The sequence below is a fragment of the Dasypus novemcinctus genome, chromosome 1 (genome assembly GCF_030445035.2).
Source record: "Dasypus novemcinctus isolate mDasNov1 chromosome 1, mDasNov1.1.hap2, whole genome shotgun sequence".
In the NCBI taxonomy this organism is placed as follows: Eukaryota; Metazoa; Chordata; class Mammalia; order Cingulata; family Dasypodidae; genus Dasypus; species Dasypus novemcinctus.
The window spans coordinates 135,712,531-135,738,296 of NC_080673.1; the positions used below are offsets into that span (position 1 = coordinate 135,712,531).

Sequence of the window (25,766 nt, forward strand, 5' to 3'; positions counted from 1 at the left end):
AAAACTCAATTTTAAAAAATTGACACTAAGTGAAAAAATTTTACAAGAAATTTTTTCAGTTTTTTTTTTTGAGGCATCTCAAGTGAAAATCAATTCATGGGTTTACAATTCTGAAAGGAGTTACTAGATTGGCAAACATAGGGTCTGCCGTAATCTCTATTAAAATATGGCAACAGATAACATTTGTTATCCACCAGTTTCTAATTCCAATTCCATAAAATAAGTGAAAGTTATTATATATATATACATACTCATACACATACACATACACATACGTATATATATATAAATATATCTAAATATACATATACAAGCACACACATATTCATTCATCTGGAAGCTTGGTTAATTAAGGAATAGTAACAGAAATTGACATAAATTGCAATTGGGACATTAAAGAGATTTCATTCATTCTTCCTCCTCCCATTCCCTTCATTTATTGTTCTAGACACAATAAATGTCAAACATTTGATTTGAAGACTGATATGAAACTATCTAGGAAATAAATTTGAGAACCCCTATTTAAACATCCTTAAGGGACTCCTGTCTTGCAATTATTATTATTCTTTGGTTTAATTAAATAAAGTAAATGCAAAATAAAAAGGATCATATCAAGCGCGGCTTTTGGTTTTGCTTTGGAAGAAAATACTTAAATGTGAGTAATACATTTCTTTCTAGAGCAGCTTTTAAATTTCAGACTTCAACCGCAGTTGTGATTGTTTTTAGTTTGTTAGTTGCCTGGAGTGTTATTTTAAGAAAGCAGAAGCACCATCATTTGCACATACCTTATAGATCACACACCTTAACCCTGACCTCTCAGCTCCAGTTTTTCAAAAGAAGTGTAGGCAAGATGATGAACCATGTGCTTTTCTGGGGAGTCCTGGCCATTTTTGTTAATGCTGTTCTCGTAACAGGTACGTGGTATTTAGAAAATGAACCGAGATAAAAGGAAAAATGTAGCACCAATATGTTCTTCAGATTTAAACATTTATGTTTGTTCTTCGGTTGGCCAGATACAGTGCCTTATCTTATATCCTTTTATCTTTCAATCTTTATATCTTTAATCTTAATCTTTACACAGGTAAGGCTCAGTATTATTTATATATTATTTTTAATATTATTATTATTATTAATTCTTCTTTTATTTGTTTTCGTACTACAACCTAGAGAATAAGGAAATAGATATTTCTGGATTACTATCCTTAAATCATATGAGTCTATATTGAGTCTTAAAAATCATTAATTCTCTCCCTGAGTCTCTTAAATTAATACTCTAGGGAAATAGAGTAATAATTAGAAGCACAATATAGAAGGATATGAAATTTTATTTTCCCAGAGAGTTTGGTATTCATTCTAACAACTTTCTTGGATCTGAGCCTGCAGATTTATTATGACCCTTTAACAATGTTTAATGTTAAATGAATTACTTATAATTTCATGACTGAACTTTGGTCATTTTGTTTATAGATCTTTGAGACAACTATACAAAATGGAATATGTTCTGAATAAAAGAAGTACAGTATTAAATAATTTTCATCTAGAAGGTCACATAAATTAGAGGTGATATAAGTTGGTACTGAAGTAATGTTTATATAACTCCCTTTTATTGAGTACATAGTTTGTTTAGGTACTGGGCTAACTGCTTTAAAATGCTATTCCATTTAATTCTCATAATAACCATATGAAGATAGAAACTGTTTTTATTGCCAACATATCTTTGAGTCAATTGAGACTTAGGTGAAACAACTTACCCAAGGTCACATAGCAAACAAATGGTAGTTAGAACCCAGGCAGTCTAACTCTAGCATCCACACTCCTAACTACTATCCTATTTGCCTGCATAAGTTAAACACCTTTCAGCAAACTCAACATGGTCATATTTAGTATGCATTAGATCTATTTTCTTATTTGGTTGACCTGAATTAAATTAACCAGATATTTATTGAGTGCCTGCCATGTTTCAGGTTCTTTGGGAACAGAGTAAGGCACAGTCCATAAAAACAGGTTTATTAGGAAAACTGAGCCTGTTAGTGAGAGAGAATGTTAGAATCTTTTAAGTCTTGACAAATTGAAAATGTTTACATTTTCTGGTAGATCTGTTAGGCTGCCTAATATTTTTTATAATAACAGTAATGATAGTTTCTTCCTAGGATCCTGCTAAAGAAATACATTTCATGTTATAATAGAAATACAGACATTTTCAATTTAAGACTTAGGTCAATTACGGACCATTAAAACATATTTTGGGTTGGGCATTACATGCTCACTTGTATTTTATTCAGAAGAGCATTTAAGAGTTATGGATAAAGGAGTAGGGAAGAGGACACCATTTAAAGCATCTCACTATTTTTCAGAATGTTAATAAGATTTATATAATCTTGAAACGACTTTGTAATGTTTCTTCTCCAATACCACACAGGTCTTTGTCATAAGATTTATTAAGAACTGACGAATAATGGCATAACTGCATTACAAAATATTTCAAGCAATTATAAGTATGGTAACAGTGGTTTTAAATTGTCTTTATAATGGCTGTTATCATTTAGACTGAAATACTGCAATTAGATTCTCTCCACACAGGAATCATCTCAGGAATATAATTAGAGTTCCAGTTATAAACAATTATATCAATCCTATTTGCCCTTTATATCTTGAATTCATGTGCTAATTCTTATTTTATTAGTTGAGGCTTAAAGGGAAGAGTCTTTAAAAGTCACTTAGCTAAAATTATAGGAAATAAAAAAATACATTTGACATTGTTACATGTTTAATTTAGTACTATTAAAACAAAGCTACTATTCAAATATCTAGGTTTTAACAGACTAAGCCAAGAATAAGAAATTTTCTTTGCTTATTCTTTACAACATTTCCCACAGACCTGTTTGACTAATATTTAGATTAGACAATAATGTTGACACTCAAAATTAAGGCCTTACTGCTCATCTATGCATTCATTCATTTATTAATTTTTTGGTATACAGGCATATTATATTAAATAGAGCTTGTACCACATAGTATTTTCTAAACTAATTTTGCAAAGTTGTGGCACCTTTACATCTACATATACTTCATCCTTAAAAATAATTCTTTTAAGGATTAATAAATGTAGCATTTATTGCTTGATTTAATTAAATCATTATATCATAATAACCTGACTGGCATTATTAAAAAGAGAATTAGAATTCTGCTCAGAAAAATTGTGGTGGAGACTATATAAAAGTCTCATAAATAAGGTTATCTTAGGGGAAAACATGCCTGTTTTTAGCTCTAATGTAATTTAGGGAAAAAAGAAAAGCATAAATGGGAGTTCAGGAAGGATGCGTTTTTTAAAATCAAGTTTATAAATGCTAATGATATTTTTTGTTTCCATTTTAATGAATTGCTCTGCTCTGGGAGAAATCCAATCTAGATTTTTTTTCTCTCTTACTTTGGCTTGACACTAATTTTTGCAAGGTTTCATCATTCAGAGAGCCATGCCTTTCTTTGAAGCATTAGATGAAAAGCATTCAGCCCAGGTTTCCATAAACTATCCAGGAAAAAAGGGAAAATTCCTCTTAGAGTATATTTGTATTTCCTTCACCATAATGTGAGATTCCACTTTTAACTATTTTAGATTAGAAAAAAGAACAAATTAGGAAATTTGAGACTGACATCATTTAACTTTATTTTTCTTCAGACGAAGATAAATTAACTCAATATAAAGTATATAAATAAACTTTTGTTTCTCTTTTTCATATATTTTACCTTTCAAGCTCAAGATGAAGATGAACAGATTGTTCTCGCTGACAACAAATGTAAATGTGCCCAGATTACTTCCAGGATCATCCGTTCTGAAGAAGATCCTAGTCAGGACATTGTGGAGAGAAACATCCGAATTATGTACGTGGTATTCCATTTTCCCTTTTTTCATGTTGTAAGCAGAGATACTTTCTTATATTAAGTAAGGTTTAAATGCCATATCCACAGTTTTACTTCCCTTTTGGGTTGTTGCACCTTATATGAGGTTGAATCTGGTTAATGGGCTTGAACCAATTTTGTGGAAGTTGGGGGCACGACCACAGATTTCAAGGCCAGGGGTTTCCAGGCACTCTAAAACCAGTCGGCAAGATCAAATTATAACTGAAGATTCTGACTAAGTCATCATCATGTGCTTTTTATACAACATTATTTCAAATTTGAATCAGAACTTTCACTTGCTCTTGATCAGTTCAAACTGCAACTTCAGATAACACTATTTTGTGCCATATATAGGCAAATGAGTATTCCACACTTTACACAAATGTCTGCATAAAGATAAGGTAGACTAATTCAATATTCACTTGTTCATTTCACTTCCCACATAGAACAGAATTATATCCTCTGTGATTCATAGTTTTTAAAAAATTTATTTTATTATTATTTTTATTCCTCCCTTCCCTGCCACCTGTGCTCGCTGTCTGTTCTCTGTGTTCATTTGCTGTGCGTTTTTCTGCATCTGCTTGTCTCCTGTTCTCATCTTTCTCTTTAGGAGGTACTGGGAACCAATCCTGGCACCTCCAATGTGGGAGAGAGGCACTCAGTTACTTGAACCACCTCAGTTCTCTGGTTTGTTGTGTCTCTCATCGTCTTTTCTCTGTGTCTCTTTTTGTTGCATCGTCTTGTTGCATCAGCTCTCCACATCTTCACCAGGAGGCCTCAGGAACCAAACCCTGACCCCCCATATGGTAGATGGGAGCCCAATTGCTTGAGCCACATCCACTTCCCTGTGATTCATAGTTAATAGCAGAATACTAGTAATATTTGACAAATGAGATTCCTATTGGAACCCATCAGCAATGTCTTCCCTGTACAACACTCCTACTGTGAGTAGTTTTCCCCTAGTCAGGCATCTCTTATAGAAAGAGAATATAGCATTCAATCCTGTTCAATCAATGAGAGATGTATAATGTGTTTAAGAATCATGTTTCAATTTGCCATTTAATAGTTGTGTGCTCTTGTATGCTTTGCCATTTAATAGTTGTGTGCTCTTGTATGCACGTCACTCTAAACTACAACTTTCTCATTTTAAGCAGGGGAAAGTAGAGCCTACCTCTTACATCACTGTAAAGATAGCTGTCTATTTCTCTTAGAGCTTCGTATAGTTACTGGTACCTACTCAACAAAAATATTTGCTGTTATTTATTCACTTAACCTATGTGCCGGTTATATTATGCCACTGTCCTGCTTAAAATTCCTTGATGTTTTTCCCTATATACATATATTTAGAATAAATTACAAATGCCTCAACTTAACATACAAAACTCAGCATAACTCTCAAGCTCATCCACTACCAATTTTCTTTCACTTTAAATTTGAAAATTCAGCAACATTTTAGTACCTTTATTTCCTCAAAATCATAGTGCTCTCTTTCTCTTCTGTTTTTGCACATGCTGATTCCTTTGCTTGTAGAATTATTTTTCCCAGCCCTCTTAGCCTGGATAACTCTTTCTTAGCCTGCATGTTTTAGCTTAGATATCACTTCTACCAGTTTTCCTCTGACCACTCAGTCCTTCATCCCACATAGCTCTCTGTTAGGGATAGAACAATTGGAGAAGTATGTAGCTTTGAAGGGATGGCATCATGATATTGGCATCTAAATCATGTTGAAGAGGTGAGCCTATCTTATGGTTAAGTCTGGGAGGCGTGGAGATTTTAATGGCTCTTTATGATTCTCTAATTCATCTTTTTCTTCTATGACACGACTCTTTTTATGATACTATATTGTTTACTGAAATCAGATAATTTAGTTGCTTTATACTACTTTACAGGATGTATATTGATACTTCCCTGAGGCCTTTTCTGAAAGTTCTGTTATCATCCAAGTTACCATCTGCTGCTGTGTCACTGCAGCATCATTCTCGACTCCATCACTTACTAATCATGTAATTTTGGGCAAATTACTTAACTAATTTGAGTCTGTTTCCTAAACTTCTGAAAAGGGGATAATTACATATGCATGTATGTATACACATATACTTTATAGGTTTCTGAGGATTAACTATGAAAATGTGTTAAAGCTCTAGAACAGTGTTTGGCCGACAATAGACACTCATGAATGTTTATTCCCTTATTTTCCTCATTATTTAAAGCCTTTTCTGATATTACTGGTGTTACTAGGGTCTTCACCAACTAATAAGGAAGAGAGTAATTCATTTAGACAACAAGTATTTATTGAGTGCTATTGAATACCAAACAAGGAGCTTGATGCTGGGGATACAAGAACTTATATAAAACACAGTCTATGCTCTCAGAGAGCTTATAGTCTACAAGGGAAGTTTAAACAATTAAAAAGGGCAATTACAGTGCATATTGTAAGTACCATGGTAGGAATAGGCGTAGGAAACTACTGGAACACTGAGGAAGGGCACCCAACCCAGTCCTGGGTGGGACAGCAGTAGCGGGGGAAAATGTTTGGAGCGAGCAGTAGACTTGAAGGATGGGGGAATCGGAGTTAACTGGATAAACATGTGTGTGAGTGACAGGGTTGCTAGTTGGGGCAGGACACTACAGGAAGAGGATTAAGTGAGATCATCGTGTAACCTGCTTAGCACAGTACCAGGCCCATAGTCAGTACTTAGTATATGTTAGCGCTGTTATTGTTTTTGTTATAGTTAAAATTGGGGGATGAGAAAATCATGGTAAGGTTGTATAATTGGAAGCAGTTATTTAGAGCTGGCATGTAGTGGTGAAGAGGGGATTTATGAAGAAAGAAGAGGCTGGAAAGTTAGGGGAGTATCAAAAATACCTTCTGGAGTCTCTCACTCTGCCTCACGCCCGCAGTCCATGTCTTGGACTACTAAGTACTCTTTTCTTGTTTCTTAATAAACTCTTTATTCCCTTGCCCACCCTATGGCACACAAACGTAAAATTCTCTCCTCTGTTCTAATCTGTACTCACTTTGTCAGTCTGCTAACCTAAAAATGAGTCTTTAAATGTCCATATGACTTCCTTGCCTTAAAAAAAAGTACTTTCTATGCCATGTTAAGGATATCCTGTTTTCTGTGGGGAGAGACTGTAGCCTTTAAGGAGAGGAGGAAGTTAAGTTTGCATTTCAGAAATGTTATTTTGCTTATAATGTGGCTAATGCTTTAGAGGGGTCAAGACTGAAGGAGGGTATTGCCACAATTTAGGAGAGGAATGGAGACAAGTAGATGGATTTCACAGATGCAAAGAATTAGAATCAGCTGGACTGTGAGACTGGCTATAAGTCATGACAGAGGGATGATTTAGGGATACCTAGGATACCTATGTGGTTTGGGTTGCTATAGCCTGTGTGTTGAGCTAGGCAGCACAGGGTTTTGTTTGTTTGTTTCTTTTGGTAGGGAAAAGCACATATAGGGAGGAATGATGACATTTAGAAGTTAATGAAAGCAGTGGGTGTGGTTCAAGCGATTGAGTGCCTGCTTCTCACGTGGGAGGTCCCGAGTTTGTCCCCGGTGCCTCCTAAAAACAAACAACAAGCAAACAAACAAAAAAACCAGCTCATGGGAGCCTATGTGTCTCATTGGTTGAGCATCAGCTTCTGACATATGAAGTCTGGGATTCAATCGCAGACCACGATACCTAAAAAAAAAAGTTAATGAAATCACCTCATCTTCCTGATAAACATGATACAATTTTTTCATGAGATATCATCAAATTAAGAGATTTGTATTTTAGTCCCAGCTTTGCTGCTTCCTAGTTGTATGAAGTTGGGTAGGTTAACTAACCTGGTTTGTCATTTTAGCATCTCTAAAATATGTATACTAAAATCTGTCTGACCATTCATTCAATAAGTAATCAATTAACTCCATATCACACATTCAACTAGGTATTAGGAATGAATAAATGAATATTTGCCTCAAGGAATTTATGCCCTAGAGAATCAACCTCTTTATAGATAAGCAGTTATGATATGGCATTTATTATAATAAAGACATATAAGATTTAACAAGACTACTGAGGAAGGAGTTTATTGGGGGGTCAGGGGTTGATATCAAGGTAATCATCCCAAAGGCCATAAAATTTATGCAACTACATAAAGGAAAAGTAGGGATTTGCCAGGTAAGCAAGTACAGTTGACAAGTTGTTGCTGTGAGGTTTATTTTGAATGGGAAATATTTAAAATATAATTTACTATAAAAATCTGAGTAATAGTATTATTAGAGTATTTGTAGGGTGCTAAATGTAATGGTAAGTGCTGTTCTAATGAAATAGTAAGTTCTAGTCTAATGATTTACCTATTAAGAACAACAACAAAAAACATCTAGTTTCATTACTTGTCTTTCTTTTCTTTTTTTTTAGTATTCCTCTGAACAGCAGGGAGAATATCTCGGATCCAACATCACCTTTGAGAAAAACATTTGTGTACCATTTGTCTGACCTGTAAGAGATTTTCCTTTATATTAAGTAGACATGGAAGTTAACTTTTAATTAACCTTGTTAGTAAGGATGTTTTTTAAGATAGCTGGAGTATAAACATTATAAATAGTTGGAACTTTTGAATACATTATTCCTATGTTAATTATTAGGTACCGTTAATTCATAACTCTTTTACATATGAAAATCATGTATAAATTTTCTAAAAAAGAAATTATTTCTATACTACAGGAGCATCCAATTTGTCTTAATTAGTTCAAGTGGATTTTAGATACATAAACATTCATGTGCTTCTTTGGAAACTATAGACTCCATCATTGTATAATTTGTTTTTTAAAAATAACTCTGCCTTTCTTGTCAATATAAATAAGTCATTTAAACCAAGTGTATATTTAGGAATAAACTTAACACAGTGGAAGTTGCTGTATGGTATAGACAAAACAATCATTATCATGTCATTAGTTATATTGCTTACTTTTCAACTAATTTTGATATACTAAAAGTCAACAGATCTTATAAACTATTTTGTAATTGTAGAGCTGCTGAGGTCTGTATGGAGTTAAACCTTTTTAAGTTGTCAGATCAAAACTGCAAGAACTAATTTATCTTGGATGGAAACGTGTAGTCACTCAGATTTTAGCGAGCATTTGATGTGAATGTCTAATGCATGTATTTGTTTTTCAGCTGTAAAAAATGTGATCCTGTAGAAGTGGAACTGGGCAATCAGGTATTCACTGCCTCCCAGAGCAATCTCTGTGCTGATGAAGACAGTGATACCTGCTACGCTTATGATAGAAACAAGTGCTACACAAATAGGGTCCCACTTATCTATGATGGTAAGATCAAAATAGTGGAAACAGCTCTGACACCAGACTCCTGCTATCCAGACTAATTTACTTTGCTGTTGACTGTACAACTCCTTATGTTGAAAGGCTCTCCATTTTAATCCAGAAAGTTAATATATTTACCAACAAGGAATTTAAAACCATGTTTTTTGATAATGTAAAATCAACTTTTCCCCCAAAAGAACTGAAACTGTAACATTATTATGTTTCTTAGATAATTACTTCTCAATTGTATGTTTAAACTGAGTGTTTGTCTCTCACTTATGTGTACCTGAAAGGATATGCCTCCTCAAGAATATGAGTTCTACCATTGAGAAAATAGACATAATGGACACGGCGAGCACAAACAATGAGGGTGGGGGTGGGGGGAGTAAATAAATAAATAAAATAAATCTTAAAAAAAATAGACAAGAGGAGAAAATAAAACTCGGAATGAAAATCAGGAGGCATAATTAAGTTTTAAAATTTTGACTTTTTTTTTAGGCTTTGCTTTGGAGAGTCTGAGCTTTTGCACATTCCATGCTATTCTCTTAAAAAATTATCATTGTGCTGAGATTTCTGTGTAAACAAAGATCAATCCTATGTCTTCATTAGAAAAATCATAATTAGAAATCATGTTTTGGGGCTATTTATAAAAATAAAGTAGGAGCTCTAATACCTATGAAACCAATTAGCTAAAAGAAACAGTTAAATGCAAAAGTGAAAAATATATTTTGACATAACAAACAGATTTGGCACCAGGTGATACAAATTTTTCAGTTTTTGGTAAAAAATGATTTTTGATACTCAGGTTAAAGTAAGAAATTCACATCAGAATCATTCATTTTGTACTGGATCTAATGAAATATGTATCCCAAAATATGTATTCTCTAGCACAGTTTGAACAATTAAATAGATTCCTAAGCATATACCTGTGTGAAAAAATTTATTGGAAAAAAGTGCTGTGATAATTTTCTTATATGTAAGGTAAAATATAATTTGTTATTGATGACCAGTGTGTAAGACATAATGATGCATTAGTCACTGAATACATACATGTACATATTTGAGGTGGATTTGCCATTTTAGATTTAAAATCAAATAGAAATGCAAGGTCCCTTCTGAGAAAAACTGTTTATCATAGCAGATAAATCTTCTTATGGCAGAAAGCTAACACTAACAGCAACACCATTGACATATATCTTGAATAAAAGCTGACTCTGGATTTAAAAGAGAGTAAATGTCAGTTTCCTGAAGAGGCATTCTTCTGTTTCCTTTTTTTATATGGCATTGGTAATTACTAGTAACTTCCACTGTGTTTATGTGAATTAATTCAGTGTCCTTTTAGGGATTAGGATAATACACTCTGGTGCTTCAGTAAGAATCATAGGTTTGATGTCACAAAGATACATCCACTCTTGACTAATCTGGCATGTAGATCTGGCCAAATCTTAGAATTTCATTTAATTAGTAGGTGTTTATTGCATATTTACCATGTGCAAGGAACTGTGCTTGATTCTTTGATGATTAAGCTATGGTAAGGACCTCAAGAAAGTCATCCTCAGGGCTCACTCCCTGTAACTCTGCTCAGTTGTCATCTTCTTTGTGAGACTCTGACCACTTTAAAAAACCCACAAATCTCTTAGTACTGCCACTTTCAGACATTATCCACCCAACCTTTCTTCCTATTCTTTCTCCTCCACAGGAGTCAGAATGCCTCACAGTCTGAAGCAGGGGTTCTTAACAAGGGGCGCATAAGCTTGAAATGAAATTCAAAAAAACATGTTTGTGGGGACATGTTGGTGTGGGTGCAATATATTTATTAAATAATACACAGTATAGTGTGGACTTAGTAAGGGGTCTGTGGTTTTCACCTGACTGGCAAAGGGGTCCATGGAACAAAAAGTTAAGAACCCCTGGTTTGAAGACTATCCTAGCCTCCTTTGATGCTCATGTCACAGTAGCCAGTTATGATGTATCTGGTTTATTGATGATGATGTTGGGCATCTTTCATATGTCAGGTGATTTACGCATGGCACCTCTTTAATCCTCACAACTCTTTGGGTATACCTCTCATAAATGAGGAAACCAACTCAGTGGGTAACTAGCAAATTGATTCATGGCAATGAAAACTCTGAATCCCTCTGGTATAGCCTTAACAAATATCAATAGAGGCTCTTTAACAATCATTTTTGCCCACAGCAACATTTTCTTACAGCTCATGTGGCATTTTTGAGATTAGTGTGATCAATTCATTGACCTGTCATAAATCTATTATTTTTGTACTTTGTTGTCCTCCCTTTTTAATTGGAATTAAATGGATTACAGTTTTAAAAGACAGGCAGAGGAGGTGGGAAATATTTTCCTTCTGCATAGTGCTTAGAAGTTAGTTATTTGTCCAACTAAGCATACTCAGCCACAGTCAGAAAAATTACATTCATTAGCAATAAGAGTAATGTTTCTTTGTGCCAGGTCTTTAGGAAACAGTAGACTGAAGCCAAGGGTACAGTTGAAAACTTTTGCCTATAGAACTATTGTCATTTTTATTGGTTTTATATAATTTGATATTCAAAATGAGCCACAGCTACCCTTCTACAATCATAAATACACATGTCTGCACCCACATAAACAGACATAAACATACCCCATGACACATGGGAGAAGTGGGACAGGATAATTATCCTTTTATGGACTTTGAGTCTTGGCTTTGAGGTGGCAGTGTGGCATAGTGGGTAAATCCATGGGCTAGGTTGGCAAGCAGACTCTATATTTAGTAACTAAATGTCATTGATAATTTCTCTAAGATTGCTTCCTCATTTGAAAAATTGGAGTAAAAATACCCATTTTTATAAAAATAAGGATACATAGCATATTGTACATATATTGCTTAGTAAAGCTGTTGTAGTATTTAATAACACTCAGAAAATTGTAGTTATTATGTGTTAAATGTCTTTTGGCTTTTCTCTCTGCCCAGGCAACAAATCAGAGAAAATATAAACACACATTAATTATATCAGTAATTCTCAAACTTTAGTGTGGATGAGAATCACCTGGAGGACTCGTTAAACCAGATTGCCAAACCCTACTGCCAGGGGTGCTGATTAAGTAATTCTTGGGGTATGGCTGGAGAAACTGGATTTCTCATAAATTCCAGGTGCTGTTCTGGCAATTGCTTGAGACTCACGCTCTAGAATTATAAACTTCTATCGCCACCTACTGGTTTAATTACAAAATACAAAGAACATGCATTTTATTCATGCTTTATTTACTCCTCATAATAGTCCTGTGAAACAAACACTATCTTCATTTACAAATGATGAAACCGAGATGTAAAGAGGTGAAGTAACCTGCTCAAGGTTTTTCAAGTAGTACTTGGAGAAATGATAATTGGATCCAAGTTTGTTAAATTCCAAAGCCAAAGCTTTCATTCAATGTGTTATCCTGGCTAAATCACATTTGCAGGTCATTTTCTTCTCTAATTTAACTTCTGAGGAAATAATCAGTAATGCATACAAAGAGTTAAGCAAAAGTTATTTATCACAACATTATTTATAATTGTGAAATTTCCTAAGAAACATTAAGTCTATCGTTTAAAGGAATGATGATATACCTACACTTGAGCATCATTTACAGACAATGAAAATGAAGTTAACTATTGTTAGAGGTTTGCAATGATTACCAGGTCATAAGGCTGTGGATCCATTCCAATTTACTGAGCTAGCTACCTATGTGTGGAAGACAGCGTCTCTCACCGCAAGAATGAGCATATCACTGTACGGATGGAGCAGATAAGGACCCTCATCCCTTCTGGGCCATCAAACTCTCCTGCATTCCAAGAAAACCCTACTTCCTAGACCACGACGACCCCCAAGCCATATACAAAGAGAATTCACTTTTACAACCCTTTATTGACCCAAGGCTGTACTCTGGACCCTAATCCCTAACCCATGAACTATCATTTCCCTGCCTATTGATGTACTGTATAAATTCACATCTGCACCTTCCACGAGTGGGCTGAAGTCTCTCTTAAGAACCCCACCATGCTGGTGGGGGGCTGAAGTCAGTTCTTCAGACTCCCTCTGTTGGGAGAGCTTCTCAATAAATTCTTTTTCTGCCTGAGGTCATATCAGTCTCTGTGTCCCAGTGAGGGCCATTTTTCTCCAACATTTGGTGCCAAAAACCTGGGACTGGGGTCATGCTGAGACTGATTGACTAGTGAGGAGTCTCCCCTCTGCCATGGCTATAAAAGCCCATCCAAGACCAGACATTGACCTAGCACCAGGTCAAGATCCTCAGCATTCCCCAAGGGCCACGGCAGACAGTATGCCTGCGTCCTTGTGGGAAGAAGCCCTTTGGCCCCGGAGACATCTGGCTCCAAGACTGGTTTCCCATTTCCTTGGACATATCTGAGTGATTTGGAGATGACTGTCTTACTCAGAGACAGTTCTAGAGATCCTTAGTCTCACCCCAGGTACCTAAAATGGGGAATTCAATTTCAGCCTCCCCAAAACCACACTTCTGGGCTGTCTCCTTCACAACCTTAATCGCTGTACTTGAAAGAAGACATCAGACACAAAAAATTCATTTTCTATTTGACCTCTGTGTGGATGCAATACCAATCTGACAATGAAAATCAATGCACTTTTAATTCCCAAGTTCTCCAAGACTTAAAGAACTTTATCCAGAGCTGTGGCAGACATGCGAGATTCCTTATGTTCAGGCCTACTCTCATCTTTGTATCTGCCCCTCCCTGTCAGTCCTGTTCTTCTTTTACACCAAAAACTCTTCAAAACTTTCTTCTTCCTCCTTTCTGCCCCCCAAGTTCCTCCAAAACCTTGACTTTTTCTAGCTGATCAGAATCCACCTGCACCTCCTCCATATATTCCTCGGACATTACATCACCCCCCACCCTCCTCACTCTCTGACTCCCCTTCTTCCCCCTCTGGTCCTCACCACCTTCTGCCCCAGCTTTCTCCCCTCATGCAGGCATGGGAGCTGGAACTCACCTACCATTCCCACCCCTCCTTGCCTTCAGTACATAAGGAAACCTTCTTCTAACTCAGATCTCTCTGATCACATCCCTCCTCCACTGCCGAATGCCTCATCAGCACCCCAACTTACTCCATCCTCCTTCAGTACCCCCACATCTCCTTGTGAACCCACTCCCTTCACCACACCCACCACCCACTCTCAAGCCCAACTCTCCACTCTCCAGGCTCCTTCTATAGCTCCTGTCCTCCCTCTCCAGGAAGTGGCAGAGGCAGAAAGCACATCCCCTTCTCAATCTCATCTCTCCCAAATCAAACACCTTCTCAGATCCTCTTCCTCTGTACCAGTACCCAACTGTCCCTAATAACCTTCCTTAACCTACAATTGCTCATCTCTTACAGGTAAGCTTTCGACTGACTCCTAAGTCTATTCCTAAAAACAATAATCCAAAATATATGTGCTAAATATCTGCCTATCTAAACTGTTAAATTAAAGTTTAACTGCATTTGTTGTGCTCAAATATTCCTAACTGTTGCTGATTACTAGTAAAAGTGCTTCCAAAAACAAAATTGCATATTACAAGCAACACTGATTCCAAAAAAATCTTGAAAGCAGTAAAAGTAACCATATAAAAAGAATAAGAATTATGAGTCAAATTAATAAACTTTGTTTCTGTGTGCTATAACTCTTTTTTGTGTTTGTCTCTTTGTTCAGTGCCAGCATATATTTTAATACCTCTTGAATGGTAATATTAATTCCTATAAGAGCTCTCCTCAAATGGCCAAGAATTAAACAAGCACTTATATTAATAAATAGGTATGAGTGATGAAAATTAAGTCTTGACTGATACAATTGCTACAAATCTCTTCATAAAAGATGGTTCTTGCCTAAATTAAAATGACATTTATTTTTCTTCACAGAATGAAATGTAAAATATTGAAAGAAGTGAAAAGTTTGTAAGAGTGCTGACTGAAATTTGATAAGTTTGTTCAAAAAGTGTTTTTTGATGTTTAAAATAAGATGACTGGTTTTCATAAAATCAGAATGAAAGTATGTAAGACAAAATTTGAATGCATATGGCAAGTATTGTGGTAGCATTGAGTAAGGGAATGTGTTCTGTGAAGGTGGAGTTTGTCTTGAAATGAAGTAACTATACTTTTTTGCGGTTATGAATAGTTATGAAAAGTTTGTAAAGCATTGCTTAAACTGAAATAGTCAAATGGCTAATTACAGAAGTCATTATTAAACAGAAACTGAATTGATGATTAAAAGCCACCTCAATCTGCATATTACAGTGGTAATAGGGAAAAATAATTTTAATTCCATTGGAAATCTTAAGTTTTCAAAAAATAATGAGAAAAGTAGTTTTTCTGCACTGCTAAAATAAAATACCTGCTAATTAATATAATCATGATAGTTGCATGTTAAAAAATTTGCTTTGAGACAGTTTCCAAAATCATTTTAGTAACTTATATATGTAGGGTGTATAGAATGTGTTTTATTGTTAAGGAAAAAGATAATAACTTTGTCCTAAAATGAAACAACTGGTTTATCTTAAAAGGCAAACAATTAGAACAAGCTACAAAGTCCTGACTGTCTATCACATTCTTAAATGGTGTTTAGTTAAGTAAAACAAAAAATCATACCCTCTGCTGTATAATGTTTTCACATATTATTGGGATACTGAAAACCCTTCATCCCTCATTTAACTCATATATTAAAACCATTATATGTGTCAATCAGAAAAAGTTGTGCATGGAAATGAGAGCCCCCCTCCCCCTCAGCAGGCTGCAAAACAATAACACAGGCTCAAGCAGTAAGGGGGTAGATCTTAACCCACCTGGTGAATTGAATGTAGCCAGTACCAATATTGGCTTTGGATGGAGTTTGTAGCAAAGGCAACTTTCTAAACAAATATCACTTGGGTTTTAGTCACAATTGTGAGAAGAAAACAAAGTGCAAAACAAGAACAATGAACTGTAAGCTGCCCTCTGTGGAGAAGAGAAATCTGTGGAAGAACATCTGGAACACCTGCTAGCAGTGACAGGTAACTGTCTATCGTGTCCCTGCCCCCTCCTCTAACACCTCTCTTGAGACTTTTAAGGCAGATGCCCCTGCGAAAATCCAAAGCCATACCATTAAAGTCCCAAAAGCAGCAGAGTGGCTCCACCAAAAAAGCAAATATCATGGATACCAGACCTTGTGGTGCCTAGTCCACCAGTTCCAATTGCCTGTCACTAACCAGCAGCTCATGAACATCACCCACAAGTGTTCATCGTGCTCACGCCAATGACTGTGACAATTACCTCACTGGATGAAACAGACTGGCTGAGCACAGACTCCAGTAGCACGATGTCAAGTGGATTACATCGGTCCCCTCCCTCTCTCAGAAGGGGCAAGGTACGCTTTCAGGGCTGCAAACACTGCAAGGGAACTCTTGTAACCTTGTAACGGAATCCTTATAACAATGGGCTAAATCTGAATTACAAGTTAAAAGTGCCAGCTGCCCCAAGCCCCAAAGGGAATATAATAATAAATTTTTGTTGCCTATGCTTCAAACTAAATAAACTGGGGAAAATGTGGTCATTTTGATCACTCTACTGGTCTATGCAACTCTGCTGGTTGGGAATCTTAAATCCATGAAAAATCACTCAAAAACACCGTTATGAAACCACAGTTAATAATCTCTCCATATATCTAGCTAAAACTCTATATGTATAAACCCATCAAATCATGTAATTTCACTGTCAACCATTAATGCCATTAATGTTTAATGCTGAATGTATAATCTTATTATTCCTTCTCCTCAGACTCCTGAAAGCAATAACCTCACAGCCTACCCTAAATTTCTTGGTTAATTCCTATCCTTACCACAATTATAACTCTTATTCTCATCCCATCAGCAGGTACACACATCTTCCATGCAATAACTCAGTTTATCCAGACAGCTGTCCAAGATGTCATCCATGATCATGTATACGTAATCTTCTCCTGCTGCAAAAATACAGTGCCAGCTGCCGAGCCAGAGGCCAAAATATCTCAACGTCAAAAGAGGAACAATAACCGAATCCCACAACACCTTCCTGCTCTCCCTCTCCACCCAACCATATCAAAAAGAGCTGAGAATTTAAGACTCCCCTGCCCCAATGACAGATAATAGATGACCCCAAACCCCCACCCCAGCTTCTTGTCCTATTCATACATCAAATCATACAGCCAACAACCCAGCAATACATAAACGGTGTTTTTCTGCTCCATGAACAACAATATCCCCTGCGGGACCTGAAACCTCAGCCCACTATACAGGATGGAAGGGAACTTCTCTTCTCTGCCCCTTAACAGCAGGAAGAAGCCAGATCGAGCTGATGTCCCAAATCCCCTCACCCTCCCACCCTGCCCAGTACCTTATACCCCAATACCCAGGTTCTCCTATATATATATATATATACACAAAGGGTTAGGAATGTTAGAGGTTTGCAATGATTACCAGGTCATAAGGCTGTGGATCCATTTTAATTGACTGAGCTAGCTACCTATGTGTGGAAGACAGCGTCTCTCACCAAAAGAATGAGCCATATCACTGTGGGAATGGAGCATCCCTTCTGGGCCATCAAACTCTCCTGCATTCCAAGAAAACCCTGCTTCCTAGCCCACCACCCCCAAGCCATACACAAAGAGAATTCACTTTTACAACCCTTTATTAACCAAGGCTGTACTCTGGACCCTAACCCCCAAACCATGAACTAACATTTCCCTGCCTATTGATGTACTGTATAAATTCACATCTGCACCTTCCACGAGTGGGCTGAAGTCTCTCTTCAGAACCCCACCATGCTGGTGGAGGGCTGAAGTCAGTTCTTCAGACTCCCTCTGTAGGGAGAGCTTCTCAATAAATTCTTTCTCTGCCTGTGGTCATATCTGTCTCCATGTCCCAGTGAGTGCCATCTTTCTCCAACAACTATTTTCTATATTTATGGAAATTGCTTATATAATGTGAAGAGGAATAATAGATTATTGTATAAATAATGGCTTTAAGAACACCGCCCACCTCTCTCCTTTCCCTACATATACAAGAGAAAAGACTTAAGGGAAATAAACCAAAATACCAATATTGCATGGTAGGATTATGTGTTATTTTTATTTGTGTCCTCTTATTTTTCAGTATTTGCCAAATGTTCTATTGTTGTGGAATTTAAGAGAAGTTCAATTATTTGAGTATAGAGAGGCCAGGACTCAGGAATGATTTTGAGAAGGAAAAATGGTTTATTGACGGCCGGCCGGACTCGGGAGCTTTCAGTTTGAATCCCGAGCCCTGAACAAGATTTTCAAACGTCTTTTATACAGAAAGGAAAGGCCAAATGGTCCCTTTGTTTCAGTTCTCAATAGGCTTCAATTAGCATATATCTTCCACATCTTAGGTAAGCTTTTAGCATGGACTCCAGACATTCTAGATAAGCCTTTAGCGTATTTGGTTTTTGCATTTCCCCTAAATACTTAAAGTTTATAGCCCTTGCATTGTTAAACATTTCCTGGGACTGGAGCCCCTGCCAGTCCCTAAGAGCAGGACTGCAGCCTCTTACCGTTCCACACCCACAAGTCAAACAACTTAGTTATCTCTGAAGAGACAAAGAGCCTTCCACCCATAGCCCACATCATTCCCCCCCTTTTGCCAAAGTTTACTTGCTAAGCTTTGGCATAATTATTGTTGGAGCTATGAGGTGGATGGCTGTTTGTTGTCTTGATTGATTATTTATCAGTCTTTAGTACAGCATCCAGGACTGTTTTTAGAAGTTTAGAACTTTTCATTCTAGACAGCAGAATCTTGGGCAGGGGCCTCCCGCAGTTATTCTGCTGCCACTGGCACTCACGTGGATTTCCAGTCAGGTTCCAGATCCATCTATTACTTTTATTTTACTCTTAAAGAGTTTACACCTTTAATTTAAAAGGGGTGCTGAAGGGAGACGATCTCTTTTCTGTAACTGCTTCCTGCTGGCCATGGGCTGTAGTCATTGCCTAATAAGGTGTAAAACTCTTTAATTTATTCTAACTGGAGGAAGATGGATCTGGCATTCTGTACGAAGTTGGATGAAGTTTTCATATGGTTAATAAGATGTTCACTCTGAAAGAAACAAACTTAATTAAAAATTTGGAATACCTGTTTTTAAAAGAGGACACATTGGATTACAGAGGTAGACAAGGTTAGGTGCCTATAAAGATGGCATTCCTTAAAAGCTGGTGGGAACAGCATATATATTCTTTTTTAAGTTATCCATCTTTAGAGAGAAATTGCAACAGACATTTAGCTTTGTCTGAAGACACATTCCAAGCTGTTCAAAGATTGACACTCATTCGCTCTGTCAGATGCTCCTGGTGAACTGGCACTCCTTGGGCAACTGGCTTCACTCAGGATTAGAACACTAATTTGGAAATACTCTTAGTTTTCACCTGTGGGAGTGATCAGAACTACAGAATAAAGATTTTTACACCTTGGTTTTCATTGTACAATTTCTAGCAATTTTGACTTGTTCAATAGGTGACTCACCATCAGCAAGCAAGCCTCACTTTTGCTAACTGAGACTGGCTGAGACTGCCACCTTATTCTATAGACATGTTATTAACTGTTTAGAAAATGATTTTACCAGGAATTTAACATGTCTAATATACTTCTGCACTTGATCCAAAATAGAAAAGATAACATTACAATTATTAGGCATATATTTAGTACAGGATAAAAGTGCAGCACTTAATATTAACTAATGTATTACTTAGTGCATAAGGATTCAGAGTTGCAATTATTAGTTCTGAGTTTCAGGTTTGTAATACTTTACATGTTATCTCTCCATGAGAGCAGGCCATAATGCCAATTGTGTTTAAGTTTTACTTACAGTATCCTGGTATCATGGCTCCACTTAGCATGTTCTTCAACGCAGTGAGCAAGTTGCAGCATCCTTCATCTTAGAGAGATTTTCCAGTATTCTACTAGCCTGGTGCATAGTGCTCTCTGGCACCATGGAACAGTGCCAGTCTGGAAGCGATATCCATTGTACACTTGGCTGTACCGAGTCATTATTGGCTGCAGGAGCTTGAAACTGCAATATAGTTTCCATCGACTTCAGGAGCAGAACCAGAGACTGATATAGCACATATTTTTAATTGAGGGGGTCAGTGACCAGCCTAGCCAATAACTCACATGGAGAGGCCACCTGTAATGTATACAAGGCCTGGTTCGAATGCACAAGAGTTTGACAATGTTAAAGTTTATTCCTTGTTTTATATATATTTTAAACAACTTAACGCAATACATATATCAAATGACTATTTACTTACACAATTTTACTATGAAGATAACAGTAGGTACTTTACTTTAGTAATAGAGGAAAAATATTATTTTTCATTGTTAGAATGAAAACAGAATATTTCCAATAGAATCAAGACAACTTTTTATTACCATTTACTTAAATGTGTATTTTGCAGTGGCCTTCAGACAGGTTTATTATCATGAAGTTATTTCTGCTACCAATACCAATCTAAGTTTCTTTAGTTAACAATGACTTCTACAACTAGAACTATTTAAACATTTTCAGTTTGGAAGATGTTTTACAAACTCTTTATAATTGACTATAACCACATTGACTAGCCACCTCATGTTTAAATAAACTCACTAAATTACAATTACCAATGAAAGAAATTTACTCTTTATTTAAGAGAGCATATCTACAATCTTTTTCCTTTAGCCTAATTTCACCAATGTGAACTTACAATTTTCATTACTGTAAAGATTTTGTACATATAATGTTAATTTAGTTTATAAATTAACTATGGGAGATTACACTCAAGTTAAATAAAATTGAAACCATAATAGTTTATGCAAGGAATGTTCTCTTTTTCCCTTACAGGAAGCTAAAAACTTCTTTTCTTTAAGTTATGAAAATTATTAAATTAAAAGCATACTGACTACCAGGTTTTAAAACACATTACACAATTACTTAATTTTTTAAAAATCATAACCCAGGAAAGATCTCTCCATAGTTTTTATGGACTTTACTTACTGAAATTTGTTAATAGAGCCACTAATTACCTTTATTTCGTTGGAAAGAAATCTTCTGGAAGAAATTAAGGCTCACCAGATTGTGGAGAAGAAAATAATTTATTCTCAATCTTGCAAGAAGTTGCGCAGAGCCAGATATGGCTGGTGCCCCGAACAAAGAAAAATGACACAATTTATACCCCTAAGCCTAGCATGCAAGCTCTTCCTGTTTTTCCATAGATTGGATACTTCAGAAGTTACAGCTTATCTGAGATTTAACTTTCCCACGCAAAAGTTTGATTTAACTGCTTCTTCTATCACATTCCAACCATTTTAGTTTTTACCTGCTCCCCCCTTTGTCAAATAAGGAATAGAATTTAGTGCTGAAATGGCACCGACTTAGTTAGCTCCTACTTGGGCATCCTTCCACTGCCCATAGGACTGGCCTAAACTGGTCTCCTCCACTGCTGTCCAACCCGGGAGTGGGAGACTGAGGCAGCAGGCCGCCGGGTTACATCAACATTTTTCTTATGTGAAAATTAACCTAATCTTTGTTTTTTTTTTTTTTTTTTTTGCAATTTATGGCTGACAAAGGTTTAAACTGGGAAATTACCAGGCAAACTGATTCTTAATTCCCTAGCCTAGTAGATAGGTTTAATCTGCCACACCTAGTCTTGCCTTAAAAGCTCTTGCAAAGAGGAGGCCCTTTTCCAATTGTTTCCATAATCAGATTTCTATGACTTTTTCATCCTGCTTAGTTCAATTTGGGCTTTAAGAATATTTATAAATATAACTGCATATTTAATTTTTAACAATTTGAATAGACCTCTTTTAAGAATTTTTGTTTGTTAATTTGATATTATCCTGATGTATGAAGACATACATTGAGCTTTTTTTTTTAAATGGGCAGACACAAAGAGTTAGACACAAACACAACTCATTGATATTACTTATAATTTGCATTATTTTATATACTGTTTAGCTTAATTAATTAGGGGTCCAGAAATACATATTACTTATATAACTGCATATTTAACCTCAACAATTGAGCAAATAGGCAGACATGAATAGTTTGACACAACAACATGACTTTAGTTACTTTAAACTTTTCAAAGACTTTTGAAACTCTTCTTAATTTGCACTATGACCATGCAGTTTACCACAAGAATTTTCTTTCTTACTTAATGGATTGTAATAACCAAAATGTTCTCAATGCCTTAGCACCATTTTGTTTTAGAACTTTATATTTTACTTTGAAATTAGCAGAATTTTGGATAAGCAACAAGATTAACTTTATATATATTTACTGAGGCTATTTGAAGCCTCAGGGAGACAGACTGCTTTCTCTCATGAATTGCCACTCTTAGGAACACTGACCGTCAAGGCAGGAGACTTCTACCCCTCCACCCCCCTTTCTGATTTTGGAGATAATAAAACTCCAGTGGCCATTTAACCTTATTCTATCAGGCAGCAATTTATTTAGTTTACACTTGAATTCATGAGAGAAAGGGTTACTAATACCAGGAGAGGAGACAGTGATGTCCCAGTGTTGTGGAATTTAAGAGAAGTTCAATTAATTGAGTATAGAGAGGCCAGGACTCAGGAATGATTTTGAGAAGGAAAAAATGGTTTATTGACGGCCGGCCGGACTCGGGAGCTTTCAGTTTGAATCCCGAGCCCTGAACAAGATTTTCAAACGTCTTTTATACAGAGAGGAAAGGCCAAATGGTCCCTTTGTTTCAGTTCTCAATAGGCTTCAATTAGCATATATCTCTTCCACATCTTAGGTAAGCTTTTAGCAAGGACTCCAGACATTCTAGATAAGCCTTGGTTTTTGCATTTCCCCTAAATACTTAAAGTTTATAGCCCTTGCTTTGTTAAACATTTCCTGGGACTGGAGCCTGCTGTCACCGTCCCTAAGGGCAGGACTGCAGCCTCTTACCGTTCCACACCCACAAGTCAAACAACTTAGTTATTTCTGAAGAGACACAAGTCAAACAGCTTAGTTATTTCTGAAGAGACAAAGAGCCTTCCACCCATAGCCCACATCATTCCCCCCTTTCTGCCAAAGATTAACTTGCTAAGCTTTGGCATAATTATTGTTGGAGCTATGAGGTGGATGGCTGTTTGTTGTTTTGATTGATTATTTATCAGTCTTTAGTACAGCATCCAGGACTGTTTTTAGAAGTTTAGAGCTTTTCATTCTGGACAGCAGAATCTTGGGCAGGGGCCTCCTGCAGTTATTCTGCTGCCACTGGCACTCACGTGGATTTCCAGTCAGGTTCCAGATCCATCTATTACTTTTATTTTACTCTTAAAGAGTTTACACCTTTAATTTAAAAGGGGTGCTGAAGGGAGACGATCTCTTTTCTATAACTGCTTCCTGCTGGCCATGGGCTGTAGTCATTGCCTGATAAGGTGTAAAAACTCTTTAATTTATTCTAACTGGAGGAAGATGGATCTGGCATTCTGTACGAAGTTGGATGAAGTTTTCATATGGTTAATAAGATGTTCACTCTGAAAGAAACAAACTTAATTAAAAATTTGGAATACCCGTTTTTAAAAGAGGACACATGGGATTACAGAGATAGACAAGATTAGATGCCTATAAAGATGGCATTCCTTAAAAGCTGGTGGGAACAGCATATATATTCTTTTTTAAGTTATCCATCTTTAGAGAGAAATTGCAACAGACACTTAGCTTTGTCTGAAGACACATTCCAAGCTGTTCAATGATTGACACTCATTCGCTCTGTCAGATGCTCCTGGTGAACTGGCGCTCCTTGGGCAACTGGCTTCACTCAGGATTAGAACACTAATTTGGAAATACTCTTAGTTTTCACCTGTGGGAGTGATCAGAACTACAGAATAAAGATTTTTACACCTTGGTTTTCATTGTACAATTTCTAGCAATTTTGACTTGTTCAATAGGTGACTCACCATCAGCAAGCAAGCCTCACTTTTGCTACACAGCAGAGTACAGCAGAATATAGAAGTTGACTGAGACTGGCTGAGACCGCCACCTTATTCTATAGACATGTTATTAACTGTTTAGAAAATGATTTTACCAGGAATTTAACATGTCTAATATACTTCTGCACTTGATCCAAAATAGAAAAGATAACATTACAATTATTAGGCATATATTTAGTACAGGATAAAAGTGCAGCACTTAATATTAACTAATGTATTACTTAGTGCATAAGGATTCAGAGTTGCAATTATTAGTTCTGAGTTTCAGGTTTGTAATACTTTACATGTTATCTCTCCATGAGAGCAGGCCATAATGCCAATTGTGTTTAAGTTTTACTTACAGTATCCTGGTATCATGGCTCCACTTAGCATGTTCTTCAACGCAGTGAGCAAGTTGCAGCATCCTTCATCTTAGAGAGATTTTCCAGTATTCTACTAGCCTGGTGCATAGTGCTCTCTGGCACCATGGAACAGTGCCAGTCTGGAAGCGATATCCATTGTACACTTGGCTGTACCGAGTCATTATTGGCTGCAGGAGCTTGAAACTGCAATATAGTTTCCATCGACTTCAGGAGCAGAACCAGAGACTGATATAGCACATATTTTTAATTGAGGGGTCAGTGACCAGCCTAGCCAATAACTCACATGGAGAGGCCACCTGTAATGTATACAAGGCCTGGTTCGAATGCACAAGAGTTTGACAATGTTAAAGTTTATTCCTTGTTTTATATATATTTTAAACAACTTAACGCAATACATATATCAAATGACTATTTACTTACACAATTTTACTATGAAGATAACAGTAGGTACTTTACTTTAGTAATAGAGGAAAAATATTATTTTTCATTGTTAGAATGAAAACAGAATATTTCCAATAGAATCAAGACAACTTTTTATTACCATTTACTTAAATGTGTATTTTGCAGTGGCCTTCAGACAGGTTTATTATCATGAAGTTATTTCTGCTACCAATACCAATCTAAGTTTCTTTAGTTAACAATGACTTCTACAACTAGAATTATTTAAACATTTTCAGTTTGGAAGATGTTTTACAAACTCTTTATAATGACTATAACCGCATTGACTAGACACCTCATGTTTAAATAAACTTACTAAATTACAATTACCAATGAAAGAAATTTACTCTTTTATTTAAGAGAGCATATCTACAATCTTTTTCCTTTAGCCTAATTTCACCAATGTGAACTTACAATTTTCATTACTGTAAAGATTTTGTACATATAATGTTAATTTAGTTTATAAATTAACTATGGGAGATTACACTCAAGTTAAATAAAATTGAAACCATAATAGTTTATGCAAGGAATGTTCTCTTTTTCCCTTACAGGAAGCTAAAAACTTCTTTTCTTTAAGTTATGAAAATTATTAAATTAAAAGCATACTGACTACCAGGTTTTAAAACACATTACACAATTACTTAATTTTTTTAAAATCATAACCCAGGAAAGATCTCTCCATAGTTTTTATGGACTTTCCTTTACTTACTGAAATTTGTTAATAGAGCCACTAATTACCTTTATTTCATTGGAAAGAAATCTTCTGGAAGAATTAAG

At 36.1% G+C, this 25,766-nt stretch overlaps 1 protein-coding gene across 1 annotated transcript; it reads left to right on the top strand.

Moving 5' to 3' along the window:
• Positions 1-761: 761 nt before the first annotated feature.
• On the top strand, positions 762-10,129 carry JCHAIN (joining chain of multimeric IgA and IgM). The gene is made up of 4 exons (XM_004477546.5): positions 762-914; positions 3,753-3,879; positions 8,302-8,382; positions 9,061-10,129. The coding sequence occupies exons 1-4, from the start codon at positions 851-853 to the stop codon at positions 9,266-9,268; spliced, it is 480 nt and encodes a 159-aa protein (XP_004477603.1). The 5' UTR covers positions 762-850; the 3' UTR covers positions 9,269-10,129.
• Positions 10,130-25,766: the final 15,637 nt, after the last annotated feature.